General features: G+C 39.7%; 1 protein-coding gene across 9 annotated transcripts in view; it reads left to right on the top strand.

Moving 5' to 3' along the window:
* Positions 1 to 23693, top strand: part of FAT3 (FAT atypical cadherin 3) — a 451950-nt gene that overhangs the window by 380660 nt on the left and 47597 nt on the right. For all 9 annotated transcript variants that reach the window (XM_085216394.1, XM_085216393.1, XM_085216390.1 and 6 more), the window contains 7 exons: positions 3312 to 3508; positions 4395 to 4548; positions 5403 to 5636; positions 17329 to 17718; positions 20006 to 20220; positions 20798 to 20935; positions 23471 to 23614. In XM_085216394.1, the coding sequence (XP_085072520.1) occupies positions 3312 to 3508; positions 4395 to 4548; positions 5403 to 5636; positions 17329 to 17718; positions 20006 to 20220; positions 20798 to 20935; positions 23471 to 23614 (1472 nt within the window). The remainder of the gene's footprint in view (positions 1 to 3311; positions 3509 to 4394; positions 4549 to 5402; positions 5637 to 17328; positions 17719 to 20005; positions 20221 to 20797; positions 20936 to 23470; positions 23615 to 23693) is intronic.

Here is a 23693-nt window from a genome sequence, read left to right as displayed (position 1 = left end):
GCTTTATATGACTACAGGGCCTTTTATAATTATATGGCATATCTGACTAATTTTCTGGAAATCTTATTCATTACAACGTTGGTTTTTTGCACAATTGCAGCTGGCACAAATGGTGATGCTTAACAGGGAAGATTTGCTCAGCCTGTATCAACTTAACAGCTTTCATATCAAACAGAAACCAGTCTATCTTGTCATTGGTAGCTAATGAAAAAGGCACAGATTACAGCCTGTGACCTCTTTTCTGCTTTCTGATGTACAAAGAAGGCAAGAAACGTGCATTACACTTTCTTGCTCCATCTTAAGCTCAGTTTTAAGTTCAGATCTTCTCTTATTTTTGCTAAGAAGATCCCAGGGAACTGACAGAATTGTGACACCAGAAGCAGCAGCAGCGACAGCTAATCACTTGACAGCAGAGGCAGCTCAAATAAATTCAGCCCCCCAGATGCATTTTTTCTATATTGGATTTGTGTTTTTTTTTTTATACTTACCCACTCAAACATTGAACATAAGCACTAGAGAGGAAGGTTTAAAAACCTCATCTTGCCATTAAGTTTGGACAGATCCGCTGACACATGTCAGGACCCTGAATAACTTGTGAGCAAAATCAAACATGGCATGTTTGACATTCTTGATCCTGTCACAAGAAAGAATAAGCACCATGTCCTTAATATTTCTATACAACTTTTATATGTGAGAAACATGGAAAATAGTTATAAAATAGCGTTTTTGTACAGAAAAAAAAAAAGGCTTAATATTGTGGGGAAATAGTAGTGGGTTAGCTGAAGTTAAAAGTTAGCCAATGGAGGCGCATGATAGTTTTTCATCATATAATCATGATTGAATCATTTGAGTTGGATGGGACCCTTAAAGGCCATCCAGTGCAACCACCTTGCAATGAACAGGGACACCTACAGCTCCATCAGGTGCTCAGAGCCCCATCCAGCCAGACCTTGAGTGTCTCCATGGATGAGGCATCCACCACCTCTCTGGGCAACCTGTGCCACTGCCTCACCACCCCTACTGTAAAAAACATTTTCTTTATATCCAATCTAAATCTCTCCTATTTTAGTTGGAAACCATTTCCCCTTGTCCTATCACAGTGGACCCTCCTAAAGAGTCTGTCTCTTTCTTACAGGCAATTCCTCGAGCGAATGAGTTTGCTATAATTATTTTGTGCTCTGTCCTAATTGTTAAGTGTGCAGGCCTACTTTTACAGATATGTTACAGGCTACATTGTGTTATAAATTACATTACAGACTTAGGTTAGATTTTGTTTACAGAGGACTGGGTGGTTGGCTTAAAAGATCGCCTGTCCTCTCTGACAGGGGGAGTGAGAACAAGCTCACAGACCGGTGATTCATAGAATCATAGAATGGTTTAGGTTGGAAGGGACCTTGAAGATCATGTAGTTCCAGCCCCAGTGCTGTAGGCAGAGACACCTCCCTCTAGACCAGGTTGCTCACAGCCCCATCTAACCTGGCCTTGAATGCCTCAAGGTTGGTCATCCTCATCTTCTTTGGGCAACCTGTTCCAGTGTCTCACCACCCTCACGGTAAATTTTTTTTTCCCAATATCTAGTCTACATCTGCCCTCTTCCAGTTTCAAACCATTTCTCCTCGTCTTATCACTACCTGCCCTTATAAAATGTCCCTCCCCAGCTCTCCTGTAGGCCCCTTCAGGTACTGGAAGGCCTTCTCCAGGCTGAAGAGCCCCAGCTCTCTTAGCCTGTTCTCATAGGAGAAGTGCTCCAGCCCTCTGATCATCTTTGTGGCCCTCCTCTCTACCCTCTCCAACAGCTCCATGCTATTCTTATGTTGGGGGCCCCGGAATTGGACACAGTAGTCCAGGTGGAGTCTCACGAGAGCAGAGCAGAGGGGCAGAATGACCTCTCTTGATCTGCTGGTCAGGCTTTTCTTGATGCAACCCAGGATACAGTTGGCCTTCTGGGCTGCAAGCAAACATTGCCAGCTTATGTTGAATCGACACTTCCCAAATCCTTCTCCTCAGGGCTACTCTCAAGCCATTCTCCGCCCAACCTGTATCTGTACTTGAGATTGCCCCAATTCAGTTTCAGGACCTTGTATTTGGCATTGAACTTCATGAGGTTGGAATGGGCCCACCTCTCAAGCCTGTCCAGGTCCCTCTGGAGAGCATCCCTTCCCTCTAGTGTATCAACTGCACCACTCAGCTTGGTATCTTCTGCAAACTTGCTGAGGGAACACTTGATCCCACTGTCTGTGTCACCTGCAGAGATGTTAAATAGCACTAGTCCCAACACCAATCCCTGTGGAACTCCGGTTTCTACTTGGACATTGAGCCATTGATTGCGATTCTCTGAGTGCAACCATCCAGCCAAAATTGACAGTGGTTTTTATTTCACGGAGCAGGCAGAGGACTGTCCCATTTCAAATAAACGTGGAAATAACTCACAAACATTAACAAAGAATTGTGCCTGCTTTTATTCCCCATGTCTTTCTGTGTGTGAGATGTCCATCCTTCCTTACTGAGGATGATGAGGGCACAATAGTTCCTTCTTCCAGCCTGTTGTTGTCCCCATGCAATTTAATGATGTGGAAGAGCAACCCTGCAAGGCTCTGTGTCAGTGGTACAGCATGATAAAAAGCTGTTCTGCTTCGATTCCTGCAGTCCTTGCTGGCTCTCTGTGCTCTCACCCTCTGATACATTTGATGTAATTGTAGTGCTTATCTTCCGACTGCTCCTCAAATGACCTCTTGTTAGGACTATTTTAATACTAATGTGTCTTCCTGTGTCATGCAAACTTTTTTTAAAACTAGAATTTTAATGAGCAGAAGAATGGCACAGCTGTATGATAAAGCTTTCATTAGAGGATTCCTTAATAGAACCTACTTCCAGTCTTTGATTGCATAATCAACAGCTAATGAAATTGTCTTGGTAACAAGAGCCGTGGTGTATTACATCCTCTCCCGAGACTAAGTGGAAAGACAATTGTACCAGCCTGAGAGGACTATTGATTGTTCACAGTTTGAATTTGATTGCCCTTAAGGGGAACTAAACAAGAGATCATCTTCAGCTCTGCTAAATGGATTTTGTTTCCGTGGAAAGTTATTGGTTCACTTTCATACAAGGCGTTCAGGGGGCAATAAACACAGAGAGCATAATCTCATTACAGACTTCTCGAGTCTGCAAGTTGAAATGCACCTATCACTGTGAAACAAATGACAACTGCGTATTCCACATCCTCTAAGATGAATCTGTGTTTGTGTTTAAATCAAACATGGGAGCTTTGAAGGGATGTCCTTGCCTGTTGCATGTTTCTTGTCTTATTGCAGGAGGAAATCCCAAAGGGAAGTTTGCTCTGGGACTGGTTCAGAATGAGTGGAAGGTTTACGTAAAAAGGCCACTAGATCGGGAAGAACAAGACATTTATTATCTGAACATCACTGCCACAGATGGCCTCTTTGTAACCCAAGCTGCAGTGGAAGTGACTGTCACTGATGTTAATGATAACAGTCCGGTTTGTGAACAGGTGAGTTAGCAACACCCACTGCAATTGACTATTGTGCTGAAAGTGATGGATTCCCAATGGATGCCACTGTTGGATTTGCAGGTGTCCATTTTAAGCCTCAAGGTCTTAGGTGAAAGATCTAGAGCATCTAGAGAGAGGGAGGATGAGAGTCTGATGAAGCCAAGATGAAAGGACGATGGCCTCGCAAAGGCAGTGGAATCTAAGCTAACTCCAGCCTTTCTGATCATACCAAGTGGCTAGCAGCCAGACCTAGTAGAAGAGATAGAAGAATGTAACTTACCTTCACATTTTCAGTCATGCAGGCAGTGTGGCCTGACCACCACTTTCACAGCATAATCTCTCTCTTATTCTGTGGAAAGACAATGTGAGGACTAATATTAATGCAATTGAAAGGTGTGTGCAAAAGAAAAGACACTATGAAAACTCTATTTCCTTAATGGTACTGCTCACAAAATCTTATTTATACATATCTGTATGTAATTATCATCATTACATTATCATCAGTGGACCACTGTCATTGCAAGCACCACTCAGAAGAATCAGTCTTTATCTCTCAGTATCGCCAGATGATGTGATATAAACAGCTGTCTTCATTAGCATGCTTAACAAAGTTTCCATTTTACAGGTGTTGATGAAAGAAGTGGAAGATGGAAAGTGTGACTGTATTTTATGCCTAACATTAACCCTGTTAAGAGTCATAATTTGGCAGTTTTTGTGACACCTCAAAACTTAACACTGATTTGAATTTCTAGGGACATGTTACAAAAAGGAAAATTGTTTCCTTTACAGAAAAATGCACAGCAGATAGTTTAAAAAAAAAAAAAAAGTTTACAGGGGCTATAAAATACTGTTATTGCATAATTTACACTTCTGTTTTTATCTCTAGGTTGCATACACAGCACTGTTTCCTGAAGACATTCCATCAAACAAAGTCATTCTAAAAATCAGTGCTAAAGATGCTGACATTGGGTCCAATGGTGAAATTCGCTACTCTCTTTATGGTCCTGGGAACAATAAATTTTTCTTAGATCCAGAAAATGGTAAGGTGATAACTAAATATTTTAGCATAATCCCCTCAACACCAGCAGCAATGATTTGCTTGGCCAGAGTCAGGTCATGTTTGGTTATCAGTCAGTTGTTCCTGTTCTGGAAGGCATGGATGAGCACTTCTGAAGCGAAAGTGCTGGACTGCTAGCAGAAGGAGGACTGTGTTTGTTGGCCAGGTTGAATGTTGTATTCAGGGTCATAAATACTGACCTTTCTGTTTCCCAGCCAGGCCCAGTTAGGTCAGAGATGTGTGGGGCTCTCTTGGTGTAGAAGAGGGGAAGCTGCCAGCACAATCCTTCTTCACCTTTAGAATTTCACCTTCACCTTCTTCCACATTGGTCTGGACTTCTTGGTTTTTATAGCATGTGAGAAAAACATTCTTTTTAAACCTAGAATTTGTGAGAGAAAGGATATCAGAAATTCAGAGATGGTTGGAGGTTAAAATATGTGGAAAAGAGAGGACATTATTGGCTTTATTTTGAACAGTAGCATTAGAAAACTTTGCAGTTCATTATGGCTACGGTCATCAGTAGATTTAGGGTGCTTCCCTTTATCTTGAAGTCTTTTAATCTTGAGAGTAATGAAAACAGACTATTACTCTGTATGCCTTCAAAACTACTATGAGGGCTTGTCCTCCATGCACCCACAGTGCCAGCCTACTTAGTTGAGTGGAGAGGTGGCAGAAATGAGATAGCTGGCAGTTTTTAATCCGTTGATTGGAATAAGCAAGGCTGTTTCTTCCTCTTCTAAATTCAGTGAAATATGTGTATTTGGGATATGTCCACTAACAGAAATTAGTGATGTTGCTACAGCTGTAATGGTGACTCCTGCTTTTAATCAATTTTAGGTGAGCTGAAATCCTTGGCCCCACTGGACCGAGAGAAAATCCCTGTGTACAACTTGGTTGCTCGAGCTACAGATGGTGGTGGCAGGTTTTGCCAGTCAGAAATCCATCTTATTTTAGAAGATGTTAATGATAATCCACCAGTGTTTTCATCTGATCACTACACCGCATGTGTCTATGAGAATACAGCCACTAAAGCATTGCTAACAAGAGTTCAAGCTACTGATCCCGATGTTGGTAAGTGTCTAAAAAAATGAACAAGAACTAACATTCAAGAAAACTTTCTAGGTTAGTGCAACTTCAATACTGATGGATTTTCCGATAGCTGCCTTTCTTCGTTCTTTCCTCCTTTTGTTTCTTCATCCTCCCCATTTTTCTGTCTTATGTTTCTTAACTTGCAAATACTGATGGCTAAGCTTGGTGTGATAGTATTGCAAACAGAAAAAGCAGTGCAGCAGTTAAAGTGGTATGTAGTCTTATATTCTTCTGATATAGTGGGGGTAAATTCCAGCTTTCTTTCTCCCCTGGCCTCACCTCCTTTCTTGAGTTCTGGTTTTGAACCTTTATGTCTTTACTTATGCAACTACTATAGTTACATGCCATAGGGACCTATATGTGTTTAATCACAGCTTTGCTAAAGTTTTATATTGCTATAACTCCCATTTGTTCCAGCTGGTTACCTTAGCATAAAACTATTGTTGTACATTGTGATTGTATGTTGTAAATGTTCTGGCTGTTGAACCATAGATTCTTTTCGAGTGGAATAGTTTATAACATGGGGAACTTAACACTGAAATTCAGGCCCAATTATAAATATTTGAAGATTTTATTTATTTTGCGTAGCACGGTGGTTAAACCTGCTAAACATCATATTTTATTTTGAGCTCATTCACTTCACCTGGAATAAATAAATCCCATAGTTTATCTTTTTCTTCTTGTGGTTTTGGAGGCACTTTGTAAAAACCTCACATAAAAAGCAGGCCCTGCATTGAGTGATAAAAAATTAAGTTTAAATATTGTTTTTTAAGTTCATGCTGGAACTCTCTGTTACTAATGTTAGTAGTGTAAATATACAGCAATCAGTAAAGGAGCAGCAAGCATTCATTAAAGTATCTATGAAGAGCTGCATTATACGCTTGGTTGAAAAATCACAATTAAAATTTATGACACCATCCTGCAGTGAAGAGCCAATTACTGGTAGTAAACTACTGAACAGTCTGAACACCAAGTGTTGTTGTTTTCCAGTGTTGTCTTAATTACCATTTTTCTCATAGGTGAGATGACTTTCAAGGAGCGGGGAGACACAGGGGATTAAAATTGAAAGTTGTCAATAAAAGTTCTTGTTAGCACCAACTTTACATAATAAGATGGTTAGCTATGAAAAAAACATGAGCTAATTGCTACATCTCCTTTCTGAAACAAGTTAAAGGGAGGGATGTATGTGATAAATGAGAAGGGGGTATGGAGTTTAATGATTAGACCTGAAATCAAACAGGATCGTATGAAAGTGACTATAGTCTCTAAAATAGGACTTTATATTAATTACTGTTCTATTAGTCCATACTAAAATTTAAATCTAATACTAAAATCACCGATTTCCTGCTGCTACATAATGAATAAATTTGAGTAGTGTAATGTACCTGACACAGAGAAAAAATGTATTATTGATATTCTTGATGAACTATGAAATTCCTATAGAGTTTTATGCAGAGTTTTCCTGAAAACGAGTGAAGCCTAGAATTATCATAGTAATCAATTTTTGGCATTAAGAACATTTGTTTTATAAAAGGTCTAAAAATTTTTCCATTCTTCTGCATTGGGATTTGAAGAACTAGGTACTCTAAAGGTAGGAATATGGGCAAAGAGGCTGTTGAGATAAAACTTGAGAGAAGTCACTAAAAATAATTTAATGTAAAACTGAAAATACTGTTGTCAGACACTGCTGGATAATTAAAGCAATTTGTAGATAAAGGGTGAATAGCGTTGTATCTGCTGTATGCCTTTGATGTCTCTTGAAACTCCTGAACTCATAATATTCTGGGAGTCTTCCGTACAGGAACATTCTTTATGTATATATATTTGTAATTTGGTTACATGGTTAGGAACAACCTGTACCAGCTAGATGCACTGAAGGAGAGATATGATTTTTCTTCACAATACTCAGTAAAGGAAATGAGTTGAGCTATTAAGCATTTAACTCAGAGGCATAAAAGTTTGTTTCACATAACTCCTCCATGTAGCTAGGTATCTTTAATGATTGCTTGGAGGAGAGAGAATATACACACATCCCTTTGCTAAAAAAAATGTTACAGACATTGTTATAAAGCAGTTCTTTCTTCCATCTTCATTCTATTGGAAAATCTTAATATATGCAGGAGATAATTATTCCTACTAGCTCACCACCACAGGGTCTGCATGTGTGCAAACTAAGAAAGGAAGGACAAATGTTAATTTTACAGTTTGTTAGAAGAGTTCACAGCGATCAGGTGGATTTTCCACCTCCCACTGTCTTCAAATCAAAGTGCCAAATTACTCAATTTTGTTCAAATTAGGGCACAAAAAGAACTAAACCTGGAGCCCAGTTTGCTATCTGAGCTGCAGCTTCGTAGTTATTCGTAGTCTCATGCATGTTTTATGTATACATACAGTGTTGTAGCCTGATATGAGGTGAGGATTTCATAGAATCACAGAACATCCCATGTTGGAATGGACTCACATGGGTCATTGAGTCCAAATTCTGGTTCCACACAGCGCCACTCAACATTCAAACCTAATGTCTGAGAGTACTGTCCAAATGCTCCTTGAACTCCAGCAGTTCGGGGCTGTGCCCACTGCCCTGGGCAGGCTGTTCCATGCCCAACACCCTCCAGTGCAGACCCTTTTCCTCACCCCCAGCTGCCCCTTCCCTGACAAAGCTCCATGCCATTCCCTCTGGCCCTGTTGCTATCACACAAAGCAGAGCTCAGCGCTGCTCTCCACTCCCTGTGAGGAGCTGCAGCCACCATCAGGCCTCCCTTCAGCCTAAAGCTGTGCTGCTGAAGCTCTTCTTTCTTTTTTGTGGCCGTGGATATTTCTCTGTGGGCTGTGACTAAAGCAGATTGTGGTACTTGCAGGCAGCAAAAAGATGGCAGTGCTTTCTGGGCAAAATTTTATGTTTGGACAACTGAGAATTCACATCAAGGACCTGAGTACAGCGACCATGACAGTTGGGTCCATGTTGTCCATGTCCTGAAGGCCTTCAGATGTAGCACACATGTCAAGGGACTCAGCAGGTTTAAAGAAAGGAAGAGAGGTTAAGCCAAAAGCAAAAGTTACCATATCTTTTTAATAGAGTAAGGAAAAGCAGTTATGTGGGTTGTTTTTTTTTTTGCCTTTTTTCACAAATGGTCAGAAACAGACAGCCTTTGAAGCTGCAGTGCTTAGGACGTGAGGGAGAAAATGGGTGTTGAAATCCTAATTCAGGGAGCCAGGATAAGATTTGTGGCTGTTGAGACTCCCATAGATAAGTTTATGCAGCCAGGTTATGTAAGTCAATTGTAGTTGAGTTTGTCTGTTTTTTTTTAAGAGTTGTGTATAGTTAAAGACTATTTGGGCCGAGATCTGTGAGACAGATTCAGTGGTCCTCTGATTAGTGCCTTTAATGTGGAGTTTTAATCAATCAAGTCTCTAATCAAGCTGGCTCTGGGGAAACTAATTATTCAGGTCTTCACGCAAAGACTGTGGCAGAGGGGACTCAGCCCTTCTGTGGAATCCATTTGGACTCACGCTGTGAGACCTCAGCTTTCTAACCCTGACCTCCTCCATGAAATGCAGGGGAGCAAACTGCCCGCTGAGCTGAGGGAAATTGGGTGAGCTGGGGGAAGGAGTGTCATTTGTTTTCTCCTCATGGTGGAAAGCTTTACCTTGGATTTGAAAGAAATTCCTGACAAAACTTTTCCCAGCAGTGTTTGACCCCAGTGAGTTTTGATGTTTCAATAAAGACTAGTTTTGTCAAAAAATAAAATACAATCCCTTACCATGTACATTCATAAAGCAGGTGGTCAGGAAATAAGAAATGTCTTTTCTAGGGAAGAATGGTAATATAAACTCTCCTTTAAACTTCAGTCCAGTCTGAAGTGTATCTATTCCCAAGAGAGTGGTGAGGCAAGAAAGTTTTATCTTCCATTTTTTCTCGTACTCTCCTTGGGTCAACAAGAAAGCTGAAGAATCAATTAAAAGAATAAAAATGAAATACTTGTCAAAGTAATGACTAAGAGACACAGCAATCTGGGGTTTATCAAACAAAACACTTGCCTGCAAAAAGTGGCATCAAAGTGCTGGTGAGCACAGCATAAGAAGAAATTGCTCCATTAGGTGGTTCACTGATTGACTGCTTCCAGCAGCATGCACATGTAATCAATGAGTCAAAATTTCAGCGATACCACCTCTTGAAGGAATTAGGGGAACTAGCCTGTTGGTCCACACAGCTAGGCCTGGTGAAGAGTTATGGTAAGATTGCAGAGGTGCCAGAGGGGAGTACAAGGTGGCCACAACCTGATTCATACTGAATTTTCTGTATTATGCACAATGGCAAGTAACACTTGAAAATAATGAAGGAGACATTGATTTTGACATTTGCTGGCAAAGCCACATACAGCAAACTTCTGCTTCATGTATGGTTTGTTTATGTTAGGCAGGTCCCTTAAAATGAATCTAGAAAATTTTGAGGCAGTCAAGATCTGAAAAAGAAGAAAATGAGGACTGAAACATACATAAGAAGAATAACACAGAAATAGAACTGAAGAGTTGCTAAAACCCATCTGGTAGGTAGATAGTTTCGGCAGTGAAGCCAGCTTTAACTAGATGATATTTCTGGATGTTTTCTGAGTGTTTATAAAAATATTACAAGGGTGTTTCTTTTTTTTTTTTTAAATTTACATGAAGCTTCCTATATCTTAACTCTCATCTTTTCCTCACTGCCGTATAAAATAGTCAGGGGTTAGTACACTAATGCAGGATATGTAAAACTTGAATTATTGATTCCTCTTTCTACAGATATTCAAAACAACATTGCATAAGTTAGTGGTTATACAGACACAGGTTACAGTTGAAGTAGGGGGTACTTTCCACTATCACTGAAATTGTTTTGAAATAGGATTCAGGAATCAGATAAACATGAGTGAGCATTGTTCTGTAGCTTGACGAGTGACTGGGTTCTGGGTTCCATTCCCCAGCGCTTATTCAGGGAAAAGTAATAGCCTGTAGCAATGTACCCTACTGCTCCTCCTTCCTATGAGGTATCCCAACCATTAGAATTTTCTTACAAGGAGAATTTGAGGTCAAAACCCACGATCTCAGGTAAAGTGAAACACAACAAACATAAAGTTTTAGTTATTCTTGCATTATACAAAGAACCCAAAACTTTTAGTGTGGGCTAGCCAGTCCTGAGGATATCTACATGCCCAACTTTACCCAGAGAGCGGTTAAGGAGAAAAACTAACTTTTGCTTTTTGATAAAATCAAAAGCACTTCTAGAAATGCACTTTGGGCCCCTGAAAAACTGACAAATAAAAATAATAGATTCAGTGGAGTTAACACTTCTTTAGTGTTTGGAAGTAAACAAACAAGGTGTTTGGGGATTATGATAGAAACTTCAGTTTCTGCCTAAATAAGCCCTACTTCATATTCCATGTTTTGCTTCCCATGTCTTGATGCTTAGGAGACCTAATCCTGTTAGCAGTCAGTCTGTATGGCCCTATTGTTGAATTGTTCAAAGGGCCAGATTTTTAAAACTTCACATAGATCATCAGGGGAACCTAAGCACCCAGCTTGCATATTGAAATTACTCAGAGCTAGTCTCTGTTCAGCAAGCAGAAGACAAAACCATTCATATATCCTTCTGTAACTTACTAAGAGAAAGAGATGGAAAGGAAGGAAACGTGAATAATATAGCCTGGACATAGTGAGGCTTTTGACACTATTCCACATGACATTTTTACAAGAAAACTGGGAGAAGCATGGTCTACATGAAGTTGTTATCAGACAAGTTTGTTATATAAGAGCTCTTACACTGGAGGAATAAGTTGAGAAAGGTACTAAGTGCAGTATTCTTATTTTCATTCCTGAATGAACAAGTAGGCATAAGGTTTGTGTTAGATATCAGAAATCAGAATGGGGCTGTAAGTACCCTGGACAGTGTCTAAGTCATAGTTGGTGGATTTAACAGGTGGAAGAGTGGTATGGAAAAATACAATGCAAGTCATGAGATAAATGTGAAGTCCTGTGTTTAGGTAAGAATAACCAAGGGTACCATTATTGCCTTGGTAATGACTGACTGGGCAGCAGACCTGCAGAGAAGCAGGTGTATTATAGCAAATCACAAGGTTAATGTATGCTTACACTGCCACTGTGGTATGATAAGGCAAACAGTTTAATCAGCTGGATAAACAACAGTAATGTTGGAAAGCAAAGAAGTAATCTTTTATGTTTAACTTAGAGGTGGAAAATCCTGATTTGAAAGGTTGTGTCTGGTTTCAGAAACACTACTTCTAGAGAGATATGGGCTACCTGGAGCTTGATCACGGGCCTGGAAAATATGTGCTAATGGGCAGTATTAAAATAGTTGAAAGAGGGTACCATGGAAAAACAGAGTTAAGATGATAAAGTGTAGCAAGCATCAGATATGAGTCAAGTAGCACTGGTGAAGAATATCAACTTTTGTTCTAGCTTTACCTCATCTTTCATTATTTTTCTTAGCAGAAAGTAAGAACGTAATAGTTGTAAAGAAAGAGAGACACTGTGGTGTGATATCCAACGAGGTTATACAAGTTCCTAATCAAAGAACACTCCTGTCTTCAGTGGTAAATCTAATGCCTTCTTTCTTTGTTCAGGGATAAATGAGATGATCTTGTATGATTCCTGCCGTCCTTATACTCTGCCATTTCATTTTTGAGATTTCCAACATGCTGTTAACAATATGGAAGCAGAGAACTAGACCTGTATTTAAATTGGGTCACTGAAACATACATACACGGAAACATACATACATACATACATACATACATACATATATATATATATATGGGTTTTTTTATATATATTATATATATATATATATACACATTCCCTTACAACAGACCCCTATTCTAGCATAGCAGTGTTGCCCAGTATTGACAGATTCAGTGTTAATGCAGCCAGTGAGTCTACAAAGTAAATGTATACAAATGGTATTTACACCTGTGATTCCTGCATAGCCTCCCTGCACTTCAGAAAATCTTCAACTTATCCACGAAATAATCAAGCACTCCCAATCACTGGTGGAAGCAACTCATACAATGCCAACACCATGGGCTATGTAAATCCCAGCTAGAAAAGAAAGGGAGAGTGAGCCATCCATCCATACCTTGCCTTCCTACCAAAGAAAACACTCAACCTCAATGAGCAAGAAAATGGGCCAGTGGAAGATACTATATACTGAAATCTTCTGCTTGACATTTCTGTCCAGTATTTTCCTTCAGTAAGGGGCTGGTCTTTTCGTCTGTGTCTTCTGTGGCCTTGATCAATCCCATGGTTCTATGTCAAAGCGCTTATGTGAGTAAAGGTGTTCTGGAGTTAAGGCTATTGTTTCTCCAGAGAGAAGGGACAACACAATGAAAGCATGCCTTGGTAGCAGTGTTATGGATTAAACTTGGCCAGTTTTTCTGCTTAAGTTCTAAAAATCACTTGAAATATCATACTGTATAGGGCTATATATTTTTCTACAGTTCAGCAAGGTAATTCTAGCAAGACCTCTCTCTTTCATCTCAACATGATGGAGTAGAAATTATAAAATCTGGTTTTGTATTTGTTTTCTGTCTTGTTTGCTGTTAATGAAGTTGTGAACTTTTAACTAGCAGTAATTGATGGTGTAGTTAACATTTGGTTAATCACCAAACACCAAAGATGCCAGTGTTAGCATTATCACACCATGACAAAGGAAAGAGGCAGCACACTAATCAAGTATCTGAAATTGATAAGCAAAAACTGTTTTACGTCTCTTTTTCTGGACACTTTACCATTTTACTTTTTGATTGATTATTTTTAATGCTTGCCTTTTTTTTTTTCCCAAGGTTTTCAAAATAAAAATGAGCAGAAGACAAAGTTAAGTACTGCTTTCCACAGATTAACAAGAATGAGTGGGCTAACTATACTTGGGGAAATACATTAAATAATGAGTCCAGGTGGCAGATTCAAACAGAGGGGAGAAACACACTGTGTAAGGTCTTTAATATCTGTAAATTTAAATAAATTTAAATTTGCATGTGATATAGTCAGCAGGTAATGCTCACTGCAGAATCTCACTGTCATTTGGGAATTGTGTCTGTTATATTAATGCTTGGTCCATTCTGTGTTGTACCTCCACCATTTTCAATTGACGTACACAAGGAGAATTTTAATATTCCTTAATTATAAAGAAATGTATGTTATTTCCCTGGTGTTATTTGAAGTAGTAATGACATAGATGTCATTGTGACATTCAGTACATGCTCCTTTGTACAGAAATAAAAAAAAAAGTGAAGGATAGTGAAGGATGGCATTTGAGGTACTAGATGGCTGTTTGTTATACAAACTTTTCACACCAGAGATTTGGCAAAGTGCAGTCTTCTATCATATGCTAATACAGGTCTAAATATAAAATGTGCTAGCTTATACCTTTATTTAAAAAATATACTACAATCCTCTTAGAGGAACAATAATTCATGCAAAGCTTTTCATGTTCATGTAGCTTATGGTTGTGATTGGCACCTTAGAAATCTGAGAAGTATAAGTAAATAAGTGAATAGACAAAACACAGTTTGCAGACATGAATCCCCCAACAGCTGTGGGCAATCCATCTCAGAGGATTGCTTTCCTTACCAATCTAGGAACCATGGTGCTTGAGCAGTTGTTTCCTTTCCACATAAAATCTGCTGTATTACAGGGCCTACCATCATCTCCGTTGCAGGGCTGCCACTGCCACAAACTGGTGGAGACTTCTTTCTTTGCGGATGGCAGCCCCAAGCACTCCAGTATTTTGGACTTGAGTAGAAATAACTCCCTACTTCACCTTTTCGTCTCCTGCTTGTTCTCTTTCCTGTCATGTACCGAGAAGATGAGGGGAGAACACTATTGATGTAACACAGCACTTCCTTCAGTGCTGTTTTTGCTGCAGCTTTTTGTTGAATTATTTGTCCTTCCAAAAAACAAATGTTAAACTGATTTCCCCATAAAGCACTATAGAAGGGTAGCAAGAAGCTGAGATCTTTATTTCTCCATGTGTTCTGCTTCTGTGTTCAGGCTGGAAACTGTAAGGGAATCGAATCTGTGAGTGTCCCAGCATATATCCTCTGCCCTAATCTTCTGTCTCTCTGTGCTTAAAATAGCAGTTTCACTTGTAAGAGACTTTATTCCAGGTCCTGTGGGCAAAATAAGACAGTTTTGATCATCAGCCTATTAATGTGAATAGGTTGGTATGCAATAACCTACACTCCTGGAACTTCTGTATTCCTCTCTTATTTTGCAAGAAAGGAAGAACACTCGCCTTCAAGAAGTAACTCTTTCCATTTCTGCCTAAAAATTCCTTCTTTAAGAGATAGCAATCACTACACCATAATGTGGGATCTTTTGTGGGATCAAAAGCAATCACTTATCAATAGACACTATTCATATTGTATTATTTAACTGTCATTACCTCGAGGCAATACAGGAGTGTGGTCTAACTGTATTGCAGTCAGTAGAGTTACCACTTGTATGTGAAGGCACCCCATGTAGTGTGTTATGCACCAGAATTTCTCTCTCCATGCTTAACCCATGCAAGATCTGGCTGCAGTTTTGAGGTGTTTAAGACACAAATCATGGGTAGGCCATTTTTTTTCTACTAAGCAGCAGGCTTTCTGATTCTGCTATGCTCACATATGCTGTGGTGAGTTTCCAGCAGGGTCTTTGTGTCAGAGCAAGCCCAGACCAAGCTCCATCTCTCATGCAGTCACAGACACATAGGCATGAAACATGTTAGTTAAGGTCTCAGTTTCAGGGATGTATGCAATTCTATACAGAGACTGGCAGATATCAGGAGATCCCAGTACAGAATACTAAGGAGCTTTACTGTTGAAATTTCTGTATAGGTTCAGTGTTCCTCTGGTTTTTCAACATACCCAGATATCTAATTAATAGCTCATTAACTGTTCTGGTCTTGTGGAAGTTAGGGGAGGATTTCAGGCAGGAGATCTTACCAGAAATGTAGACATATCTCCAGCCATTCAGACCTTTTAAACATTTCCAGAAGGTTTTATTCCTTCAGTCTGGTCCCTTTAGTTGACCATCAGGTAACAGAGTCTTTGAACACATTTAAGAGGCTAATTGGAAAGCAGAGCATGGTTTCCAGCAGGCTGTAAGCTGTTCAGAGTCTAGGTGCTTCAACACACAGTAGAGTCTCTAACTCCTGGGCTGCAGTCTGTACCTTGTGTGTAAGACAGGAACAACTTCCTTGTCTGCCTTGCATGTTCTGCTGAAGAAGGGCTTTTCTGTGCTTTTTCCTTTTGTTATGCAGTATTGAATGGAGAGGTTGTTATGTGATTAATACAAACAAACAATTGGTTCATTACAATATTGACATTTAAACTTTTCTTTATTTTAAAGACATTTGAAATAGATGTGGTGTCTCAAGCACTGCATAAAAACTTTATTCCCTGATGAGGTCAAATGTTAACTCGCAGTGCTATCCCATTAGGGTCTGGAACTTTAGAGTTGCTCTATCTTTTATGTGAGCATGGCTGAAGAAAAGAGACTCCCAGCTCCCCCTCGTGTGGATGCTCTACTCCTGCTACGTCAAGCAGAAAACAAATGTGATTTGTGCTGCTTTTGATCAGTCATTTCTGCAATGCTTTCCTGCTGGAAAGCAGGATAATACTGTCACAAATTTTAAATTAACAAAATATGCCTAGAAGGGATTGGTAGCTCTTGTTCATCTGATTAATGTCAGGCTTGTAAAGTCTGTTCTCCAGCAAAAAGGACTGCAAATGCTCATCTGAGAGATGTTAAAAACATAGAAACTCCAATTTAGTGGATCTTTGTGTTGATATATCTTAGCACAGCACCCAGGACCAAAGCACTAAGTCAAGGAGCATCAAGGGAACTTGAGTGAGTTTTCAACTGTATTCACATTTAATTAGATTTGAAATGACTATCCCTCTGTAGTGCAGCAAACAACCAAGTTAGTAACTTCCCCTCAGCCCTCATTGTTAACAGCTTTAGCATAGATCTGCATAGTCAGCAGCTAGGTGGATAGGTGATATATATTGGGAAATACAAGCAGGATTTGAAAACATGAGAGAGCTTTGTACAGTTCAATTTTTGCTCTCAAAGTGAAGGAGGATACTTCCCTTTGTAAGATGTCCATGTTCTTGCAGGAGTTGTTTGATGAAGCTTTTGTCTAAGTTATTGTATTATGATTTTATTTTGCTTCTCAACAGAAGAAACAAGGTGCACTGGGAGCAAGTACATTCTGTGCCACCTGATGTATTTTTATGGGTTTATTTTTCCTTAAGTACATTTCTATTCCTTCGAGATGTGCACTGAGAGTTTTCCATTCAATTGTAAGCTTTTCTGGGCAGGATCTATACATGGATTCTGCTTTCAAGTTCCATTCCACAGCAATTCTGCAAAAGAATCTTTCTAAAAGTTATCATAATGAGAGAGGGAACTCAATTATCCATGGGGATCTGACATGTGAGAATAGCATGTCCTAGTCTCCCAGACCTTCACCAGTTCTGTTCCTTTCAGTGCTCTTACCTCCATGTGCTCCCATCAGTCAGAAATGATGAGTGCAGTTGCAGATTTTGCTTAGAGTTTCTATTAGGTGAAAAGAGGAGAGTTGGTTTGCATCTCTTTTTTAAAATTCACTTTATCATTTTCACATCTGCTTCTCTTTCAGGTGTGAACAGAAAAGTTACCTATTCCCTCGCAGACTCTGCAGATGGTTACTTCTCAGTTGACCGGTCATCAGGAATCATTATTTTGGAGCATCCACTTGATAGAGAGCTTCAGTCTTCCTATAACATCAGTGTAAAGGCCTCAGATCAGAGTATTGTGCTGACCTTGTCCTCATTTGCTACTGTGACCATTACAGTGCTAGATATTAATGACAATCCCCCTGTGTTTGAAAGGAGAGATTATCTTGTTACAGTACCTGAAGACACTTCACCTGGCACTGAAGTCCTCTCTGTTTTTGCTACAAGCCAGGACATTGGCACTAATGCTGAGATTACCTATCTCATCAGATCTGGGAACGAGAAGGGGAAGTTCAACATTAACTCGAAAACAGGTTTGTAAATTAGTTCTTACTTGTCATACTAAATGAAAGTTTCCGAAAAAATGTGAATGCTCTGGGGAAAACATTTGGACCACATAAGTTCCAAGAAGAGAGACTCAGAGCTTGTCAGCCTTGTTGCACAGAGTAAAACAAATGTTATTTTGAAGTTTGGTCTAAACTATGGCACCATTCAGCTGCCTTGACTTGAGTGGAAAATGCCTTTCTCCATTAGTATGTCCACTGAAGTCAATGTAGATGTAATGGGCACATCCACTGCTGCACCATGGGCTCCTCTATGGCTGCACATGGAGATTTGCTCCACATACTGCCCATGGGCTGCAGTGGGACAGCCTGCTCCGTCTTGGGCCTCTACTGGGCTGCAGGGAACTTCTGCTTTGCTTGGTTTTAATCTACAAAGATAGTAAGCTATGAATCTTCTGTGTTTCCTGCAGTGGATTCCCTTGTTCTTCTAGCATTCAGAATGACGGTACAAATCTGCCACCAAAGCTTCAGAGCAGAACAGTCTTGGTTTTGAAAACTGAAGTTAATACTTGTTTGAGTGCAGCTGTAATAACCAGTAACCTGGAAAATCTCAGAATGATGCATTGTGTCATTTATACTACCGTGTGCAAAAATCTTTCTCCACTCCTTGTGAAGGCCACTGCCTCACATGTAAAGGACCTAAAATAACATAATTGTATGTTGTCTTCAATCTTCATAATGTTGATTAGTACTAACAAAATTTAAACATAAATATGCCTAGACAGCAATACTTAACTTTGCATTTGACAATGAAGCCAAGGAGATAAATCAATAAAAATTCGTAATGAAGCTTAATCACACAGGGAAGAAAAAGAAAAAAAAAAACTATTTATTATTCATTAATGTGTGACAGTTCCATTATTATTGGTTTAGAGGCAGGAGCTGAGCTCCAGACAGCCGGGTGCTGATATAGCATGCCTGATCAGGGCTTGAGAAATAATGCTCATCACAGCATTTATCAGTGGGGACTCCCTGCTAGCCACTTGGAAGCTTCTCTTCAGGGCTCCTGCTTTCAGCAAGTCATGCTGAAAGGTAGGATTCATTTGGAGAGAGCCGAGGCAAGATTAAGCAGAATGATCTGAGGTCTACAAAATGAGGCTTAGGAGGAAAGACTGAAGGAATTGAGGCTATTTAAACTAAAAAAAGAAGACATGCTGATAATATTCAAGCTTGTAAAGTACCTGTGAAGAGGGGGGAATAAACTATTCTTTGTGTCTACTCATGAGAGAAGTTTTGAATTAGCTTAAATTGCATTTGGATTATTTCAGTTAAATGACAAGAAGAAATTCCTTGCTGTAGTAATTATTAAGTACACAAATACATTTCCTAAGGATAGGAAAGTAATGTGTCTAGAGGTTTTTTAAGGACATTAGAAGTGAGTAGTTTCAAGAAAGATTGTGTTTAAGTGACCTGTGCTGAGCAACAGTTGGACTGTATGACCTCTAAGCCCCAGTCATCCCTGCTCTTGATGAGTTCATGCTAAAGAGGATTTGCCTTGCCAAGGTTAGGGATTTGCTTTTAAGCCTTTCCTGCCATGTCCAGTATCACCTCCTTCAAGACATCACTGGTAATCTGTGTGCAACCAACTCGCCTTTCCTTGATAAGGTTATAGGTACATGTGAGACAAGTAGAGAATGTGCATAAAAACTATTTCTGTTGTAGAAGAGATCTGAGAGAGAGTGAGTCAAGTTGCAAATAATCTTAATTTTTATTATGTGATGCAAGAACCAAAAAGTTTTAAACCTAGTTTACTCTGGAAGCCCCTGCTTAGTCACGTAGATGATAGAAAACTAATTTCTCAAAGGTATTCATATCCCATTTGTTAGTATTTAATTCATGAGAAGTTAATTACGTAGGAGTGAATTTCTGTTGATTTGTCAGTGTCGATTTCCAGAGTTGGCATCTGGTTCTCCCACAGGCTCTGTACATGAGCCCAGGCAAATGAATGGATGTGGCCTTCGCATCTCTGTTTGTAGCAGTGTTATTTCCACAGTTATTTCTGTGAGAAACCATTAATAGCTTTGTGTCTTTCTGTAGAGGCAACCCAAGTGCAATTGTCATCTCTCTTTAATTAAATGACAGTAATAGAAAACTGACCAAATATTTTTATTGGACTAAGCAGTGTGAAGTTTAGAACAACATATTTTGTGCTGAGGTGATAAATAGCCTGCTGTACTATTTGCTGCAGTGAAATCCCTTAATCTGCAGCTGCATTTCCTTTTCACTCAGTGTTGACATTACCTCCCTTCCTTCAAAGGAGCCATTTCCATTTCTGAATCTTTGGATTATGAATCGTGTAAGGATTTCTACTTAGTTGTGGAAGCAAAAGATGGAGGTACTCCAGCCCTGAGTGCTGTTACGACTGTGAACGTCAACGTGACGGATGTCAACGACAATGCACCAAAATTCAGCCAGGTGGTCTACAGTGCAGTCATCAGTGAAGATGCTGCAATTGGTGATTCCGTTATAATGGTGAGTGAGGCCATGTGCCGTGATTAGGCAGGGTGAGGACCTCTGTTGCATTTAATAAGATACTGCTACACTTATTAATAATGATAAATTATGCGTCTTGAATAAACCAAACTGTTCTCTAGCCAATACTGTGTGTCTGCTATGGCTTTCCAGGCAGCTGCCAGTTTTCCCCAGGAAAGAAATACATAGTATTACCAAAATGATTTTTTGAATTCCTCCAATATGCTGTCAAAGAGCAATGCTATGTTTAAGACATTGTATCTCGGGAGTCAGCTTGAAATAAGTAGGTTTTTCTGGAAAGACAAAATTCAACTTTTCAGGGAAATACATAATATTTATATTATATTCTGTTTCTTATATAAAATAATAAGGTTAAAATATTTTATGTGTTTTAAGGCTAGAATTTTGAAAAGATCCAAGGAGAGCCTCATATGAAGAGCAGCCAAGTGATGCGCAGCTGAGATGTGACTAGCCTGATAGAATATGAAGGCTTACTCTGTGGGGTGTTGAGTGATTAATGGAGCATACTGATGGTTTAACATTTGTTTTGCTAATTTTCACTTTTCTCTCAAAAAAGTTGATAGCGGAAGATCTGGACAGTCCTTCCAATGGCCAAATTCATTTTTCCATAGTGAGTGGTGATCAAGACAATGAATTTTCAGTCGATCCTGGTTCAGGACTTGTGAAGGTTAAAAAGAAATTGGATAGAGAAAGGGTAAGATGTGAGATTTCTTGACTTACAATGGCTTACAGATGTGTGTTAATTTCAACTCTGCTACTAGCCAGTTGTGAAGTAGCTGCTTTTCACTCTGCAGCAATCAGCCTAAGATACTCCAACAGCTCTTTCTAATATTCTTCCCCCTTTTCCCACTTCAGACTTTTCCCCAGTCATATTTCCAGGCCAGCTACCCTGGTAGCATTCTCACTCTGCACCAATACAACTACTGAGGCCAGACTGGGGAAAGAAGCAACTCTGGATTTTTCCTGTGGCAGCTGCTGTTGCATTAATGAGCTACCTCCTCTCTCCTGTGCCTGCAAGCACAAGCTTGCAGCATTGTATGCAACAGAGGGACCATGGCAAACTGTGAATTGTGGCACCAAGTACAGAGCTGAGACTTCAGCCATTAATTAGCACTCTGCAAAACATGTCACAAGGGAACTGATGTTATGGAGTAGCCAGGCTGTACCAAAAGAGAAAGAGTGCTTCATTAATCTGATTCTGCTGCTTTGTTTGCTCCCTAGATTCAGGGTGATTTATCACCATTTTGCTATAGCTAGCAATTAGCAGCTTTTGGAGAAAAAGAAACAAACAAATACAGTTGCCTGTGTTACGAGCAGGGCAGGAATGTGCTGCATGACTTCAGAAGTCCTGCAACACATGCAAGACCCAAGGATCCTTCTCTCATGCAATGCATTTGCAAAGCTGGGAAAGCTGATTGCTGTCCCCAGCAAATGGATTCAGCTGGAAAAGCTCCCTGCTGGAAGCAGAGCTACTGCTTAAAACAGGCAAATATCCTTTCTGTATTATCACACAGGCAGGATTAAATTGCTAGTGATTGGCGGCAGAAGGACCTTCCTTGTCCCGCAGAACAAGGAAGTAATAGGCTATACATGTGACAAATTTGCTGTATTTCTTACATGGTGTAGACTTAATTGATTAATATGATTTTATTTAGTGTCTCCATTTGATTTAGCTGAGATATATACATCTGCTTTCAGACACATGCTTTTACCTTCACTGTCATTGTGTATTTAAGGCCAGCTCCTAGATCTGCATTCTCCTAAGTTTCCTTCAGATAAAGTAAGCTGTAGTGTTGTCTTTTCCTTTGCTTCCTTTGCACATTTCCTAGACACAAATGGAAATGTTCTCTTCAGTGGAAATGATACATGATTCCTCATCTCCTGTAGATCCACAAAGGCAGTGCTGATGCCCAGGTTTTAGTGGTATAAGGAAGCTCATTTCCAGAGCTCTAATCATGTAGAAACCATGACTGCTTTCATTTACCTTTTTGGATCTGTGGAAATGAAAACAAACTCACACAAAATTTGAGAAAGATTCCATGAAACCTCTGATTTCTAGCAGTAAAAATTAAAGCTTGAAAGTGAAAAAAAAAAAGGGATCAATGCTCAGCCTCAGTTTCTTGATCCTCCATGGTTAAGGATTCTTCCTCCTGACACTATCAGTACATCCCCACCAAATCACACACTTCTTTGATCCCGTAACCCACCTAAGAATCTTTCCTTTTCTTCAACTTGGTCCCATAGCTCAGAAGAGCCACCTTGTTTCATACACTTAGCCTGCCTTCCTCTCTTCTATCCCAGATGCTTTTACTTCTGTGTCCCTTTTCCTCCCATCCTAAAAAGCTCCATTCGTTTTTCTTCATTTCACTCTGTGGGGCCATGTTTTACCCCTTCCTGGTGTTTTATCTGACATGTGGTTCATCTTTTATTCCCCCTGTGCTGAAAGCTTCATGGGCAGACATATCAGCAGCTCTCCCTGGGGATCCGAGAGCTCTATAGAGTAAAAGACAGTCATAAGACATAAGGAGGCCAACATAAGGATGCACTTTGTGAAATCACACTGTCATCCATAAGATGCACATAGACAGATCTTTTCCAAATTGTCACACACGCTCACACTTTATGCACGTGCCCATATGTGCCTAGAGGGTCTGTGGGTGCCACAGCCGGTGGGATGCACTGAGCTACCCACACCATGCTGAGCTGTCTGTGGCTGTTGCAAACAAGAAGACTCAAAAAATCCCTTATCGTCTGCTGTACTGTAGATAATACCCTTTTGCTACAGGGAATATGTTGTTCATAGTGATCTCAAATGTTTTCCAGTATGCTTAATCTAACTGCCCAACTTTATTGGAGGGACTCCTTCACTATCCGAAACAGTGTGTGTCAAATTGAGGCTTCCTCTCCTAAGTACTCAATACCTTATCCTGGAAATTAATTATAAATAAATAAAATTAGTTTGCATACCCCAGTTGACCTAGGTTGAGCTTGGATATTATTCATAATTCGTCTTTTGTCTTTTGAAGCTGTTAGGTTTATTGATAGCCTTATAAACCAGAGTTTAGGACACATTTTTGGCAGTAAACAGGATGTTATAAAAAGGGCAGGAAAGGTAATGAGGCCAGACAGCTTTCCTTAGAATATGGTTGATGGCATATTGGATGTAAAGAACACAAGTTAAAATTTAGGACCGCTTTCATGATGATTTAATATTTTCACCTTTTTGCAGATATCTGGTTATTCATTGGTTATTCAGGCAAGAGACAGTGGAACCCCTCCTCTGTCTTCATCTGTGACGGTCAACGTGGACATTTCCGATGTGAACGATAACAGCCCTGTGTTTACTCCAGCTAATTATACAGCTGTAATTCAAGTAAGTTTATCTTGCATATCAAAAAATTCTCTGACTTTTAAAATACAAAAGCATTTGGTTTCAGTTAAGCAGCTTTTGA

The sequence above is a fragment of the Meleagris gallopavo genome, chromosome 1 (assembly GCF_905368555.1).
Source record: "Meleagris gallopavo chromosome 1, MGAL_WU_HG_1.1, whole genome shotgun sequence".
Classification (NCBI taxonomy): Eukaryota; Metazoa; Chordata; class Aves; order Galliformes; family Phasianidae; genus Meleagris; species Meleagris gallopavo.
This window is presented reverse-complemented; position numbering and strand designations above follow the sequence as displayed.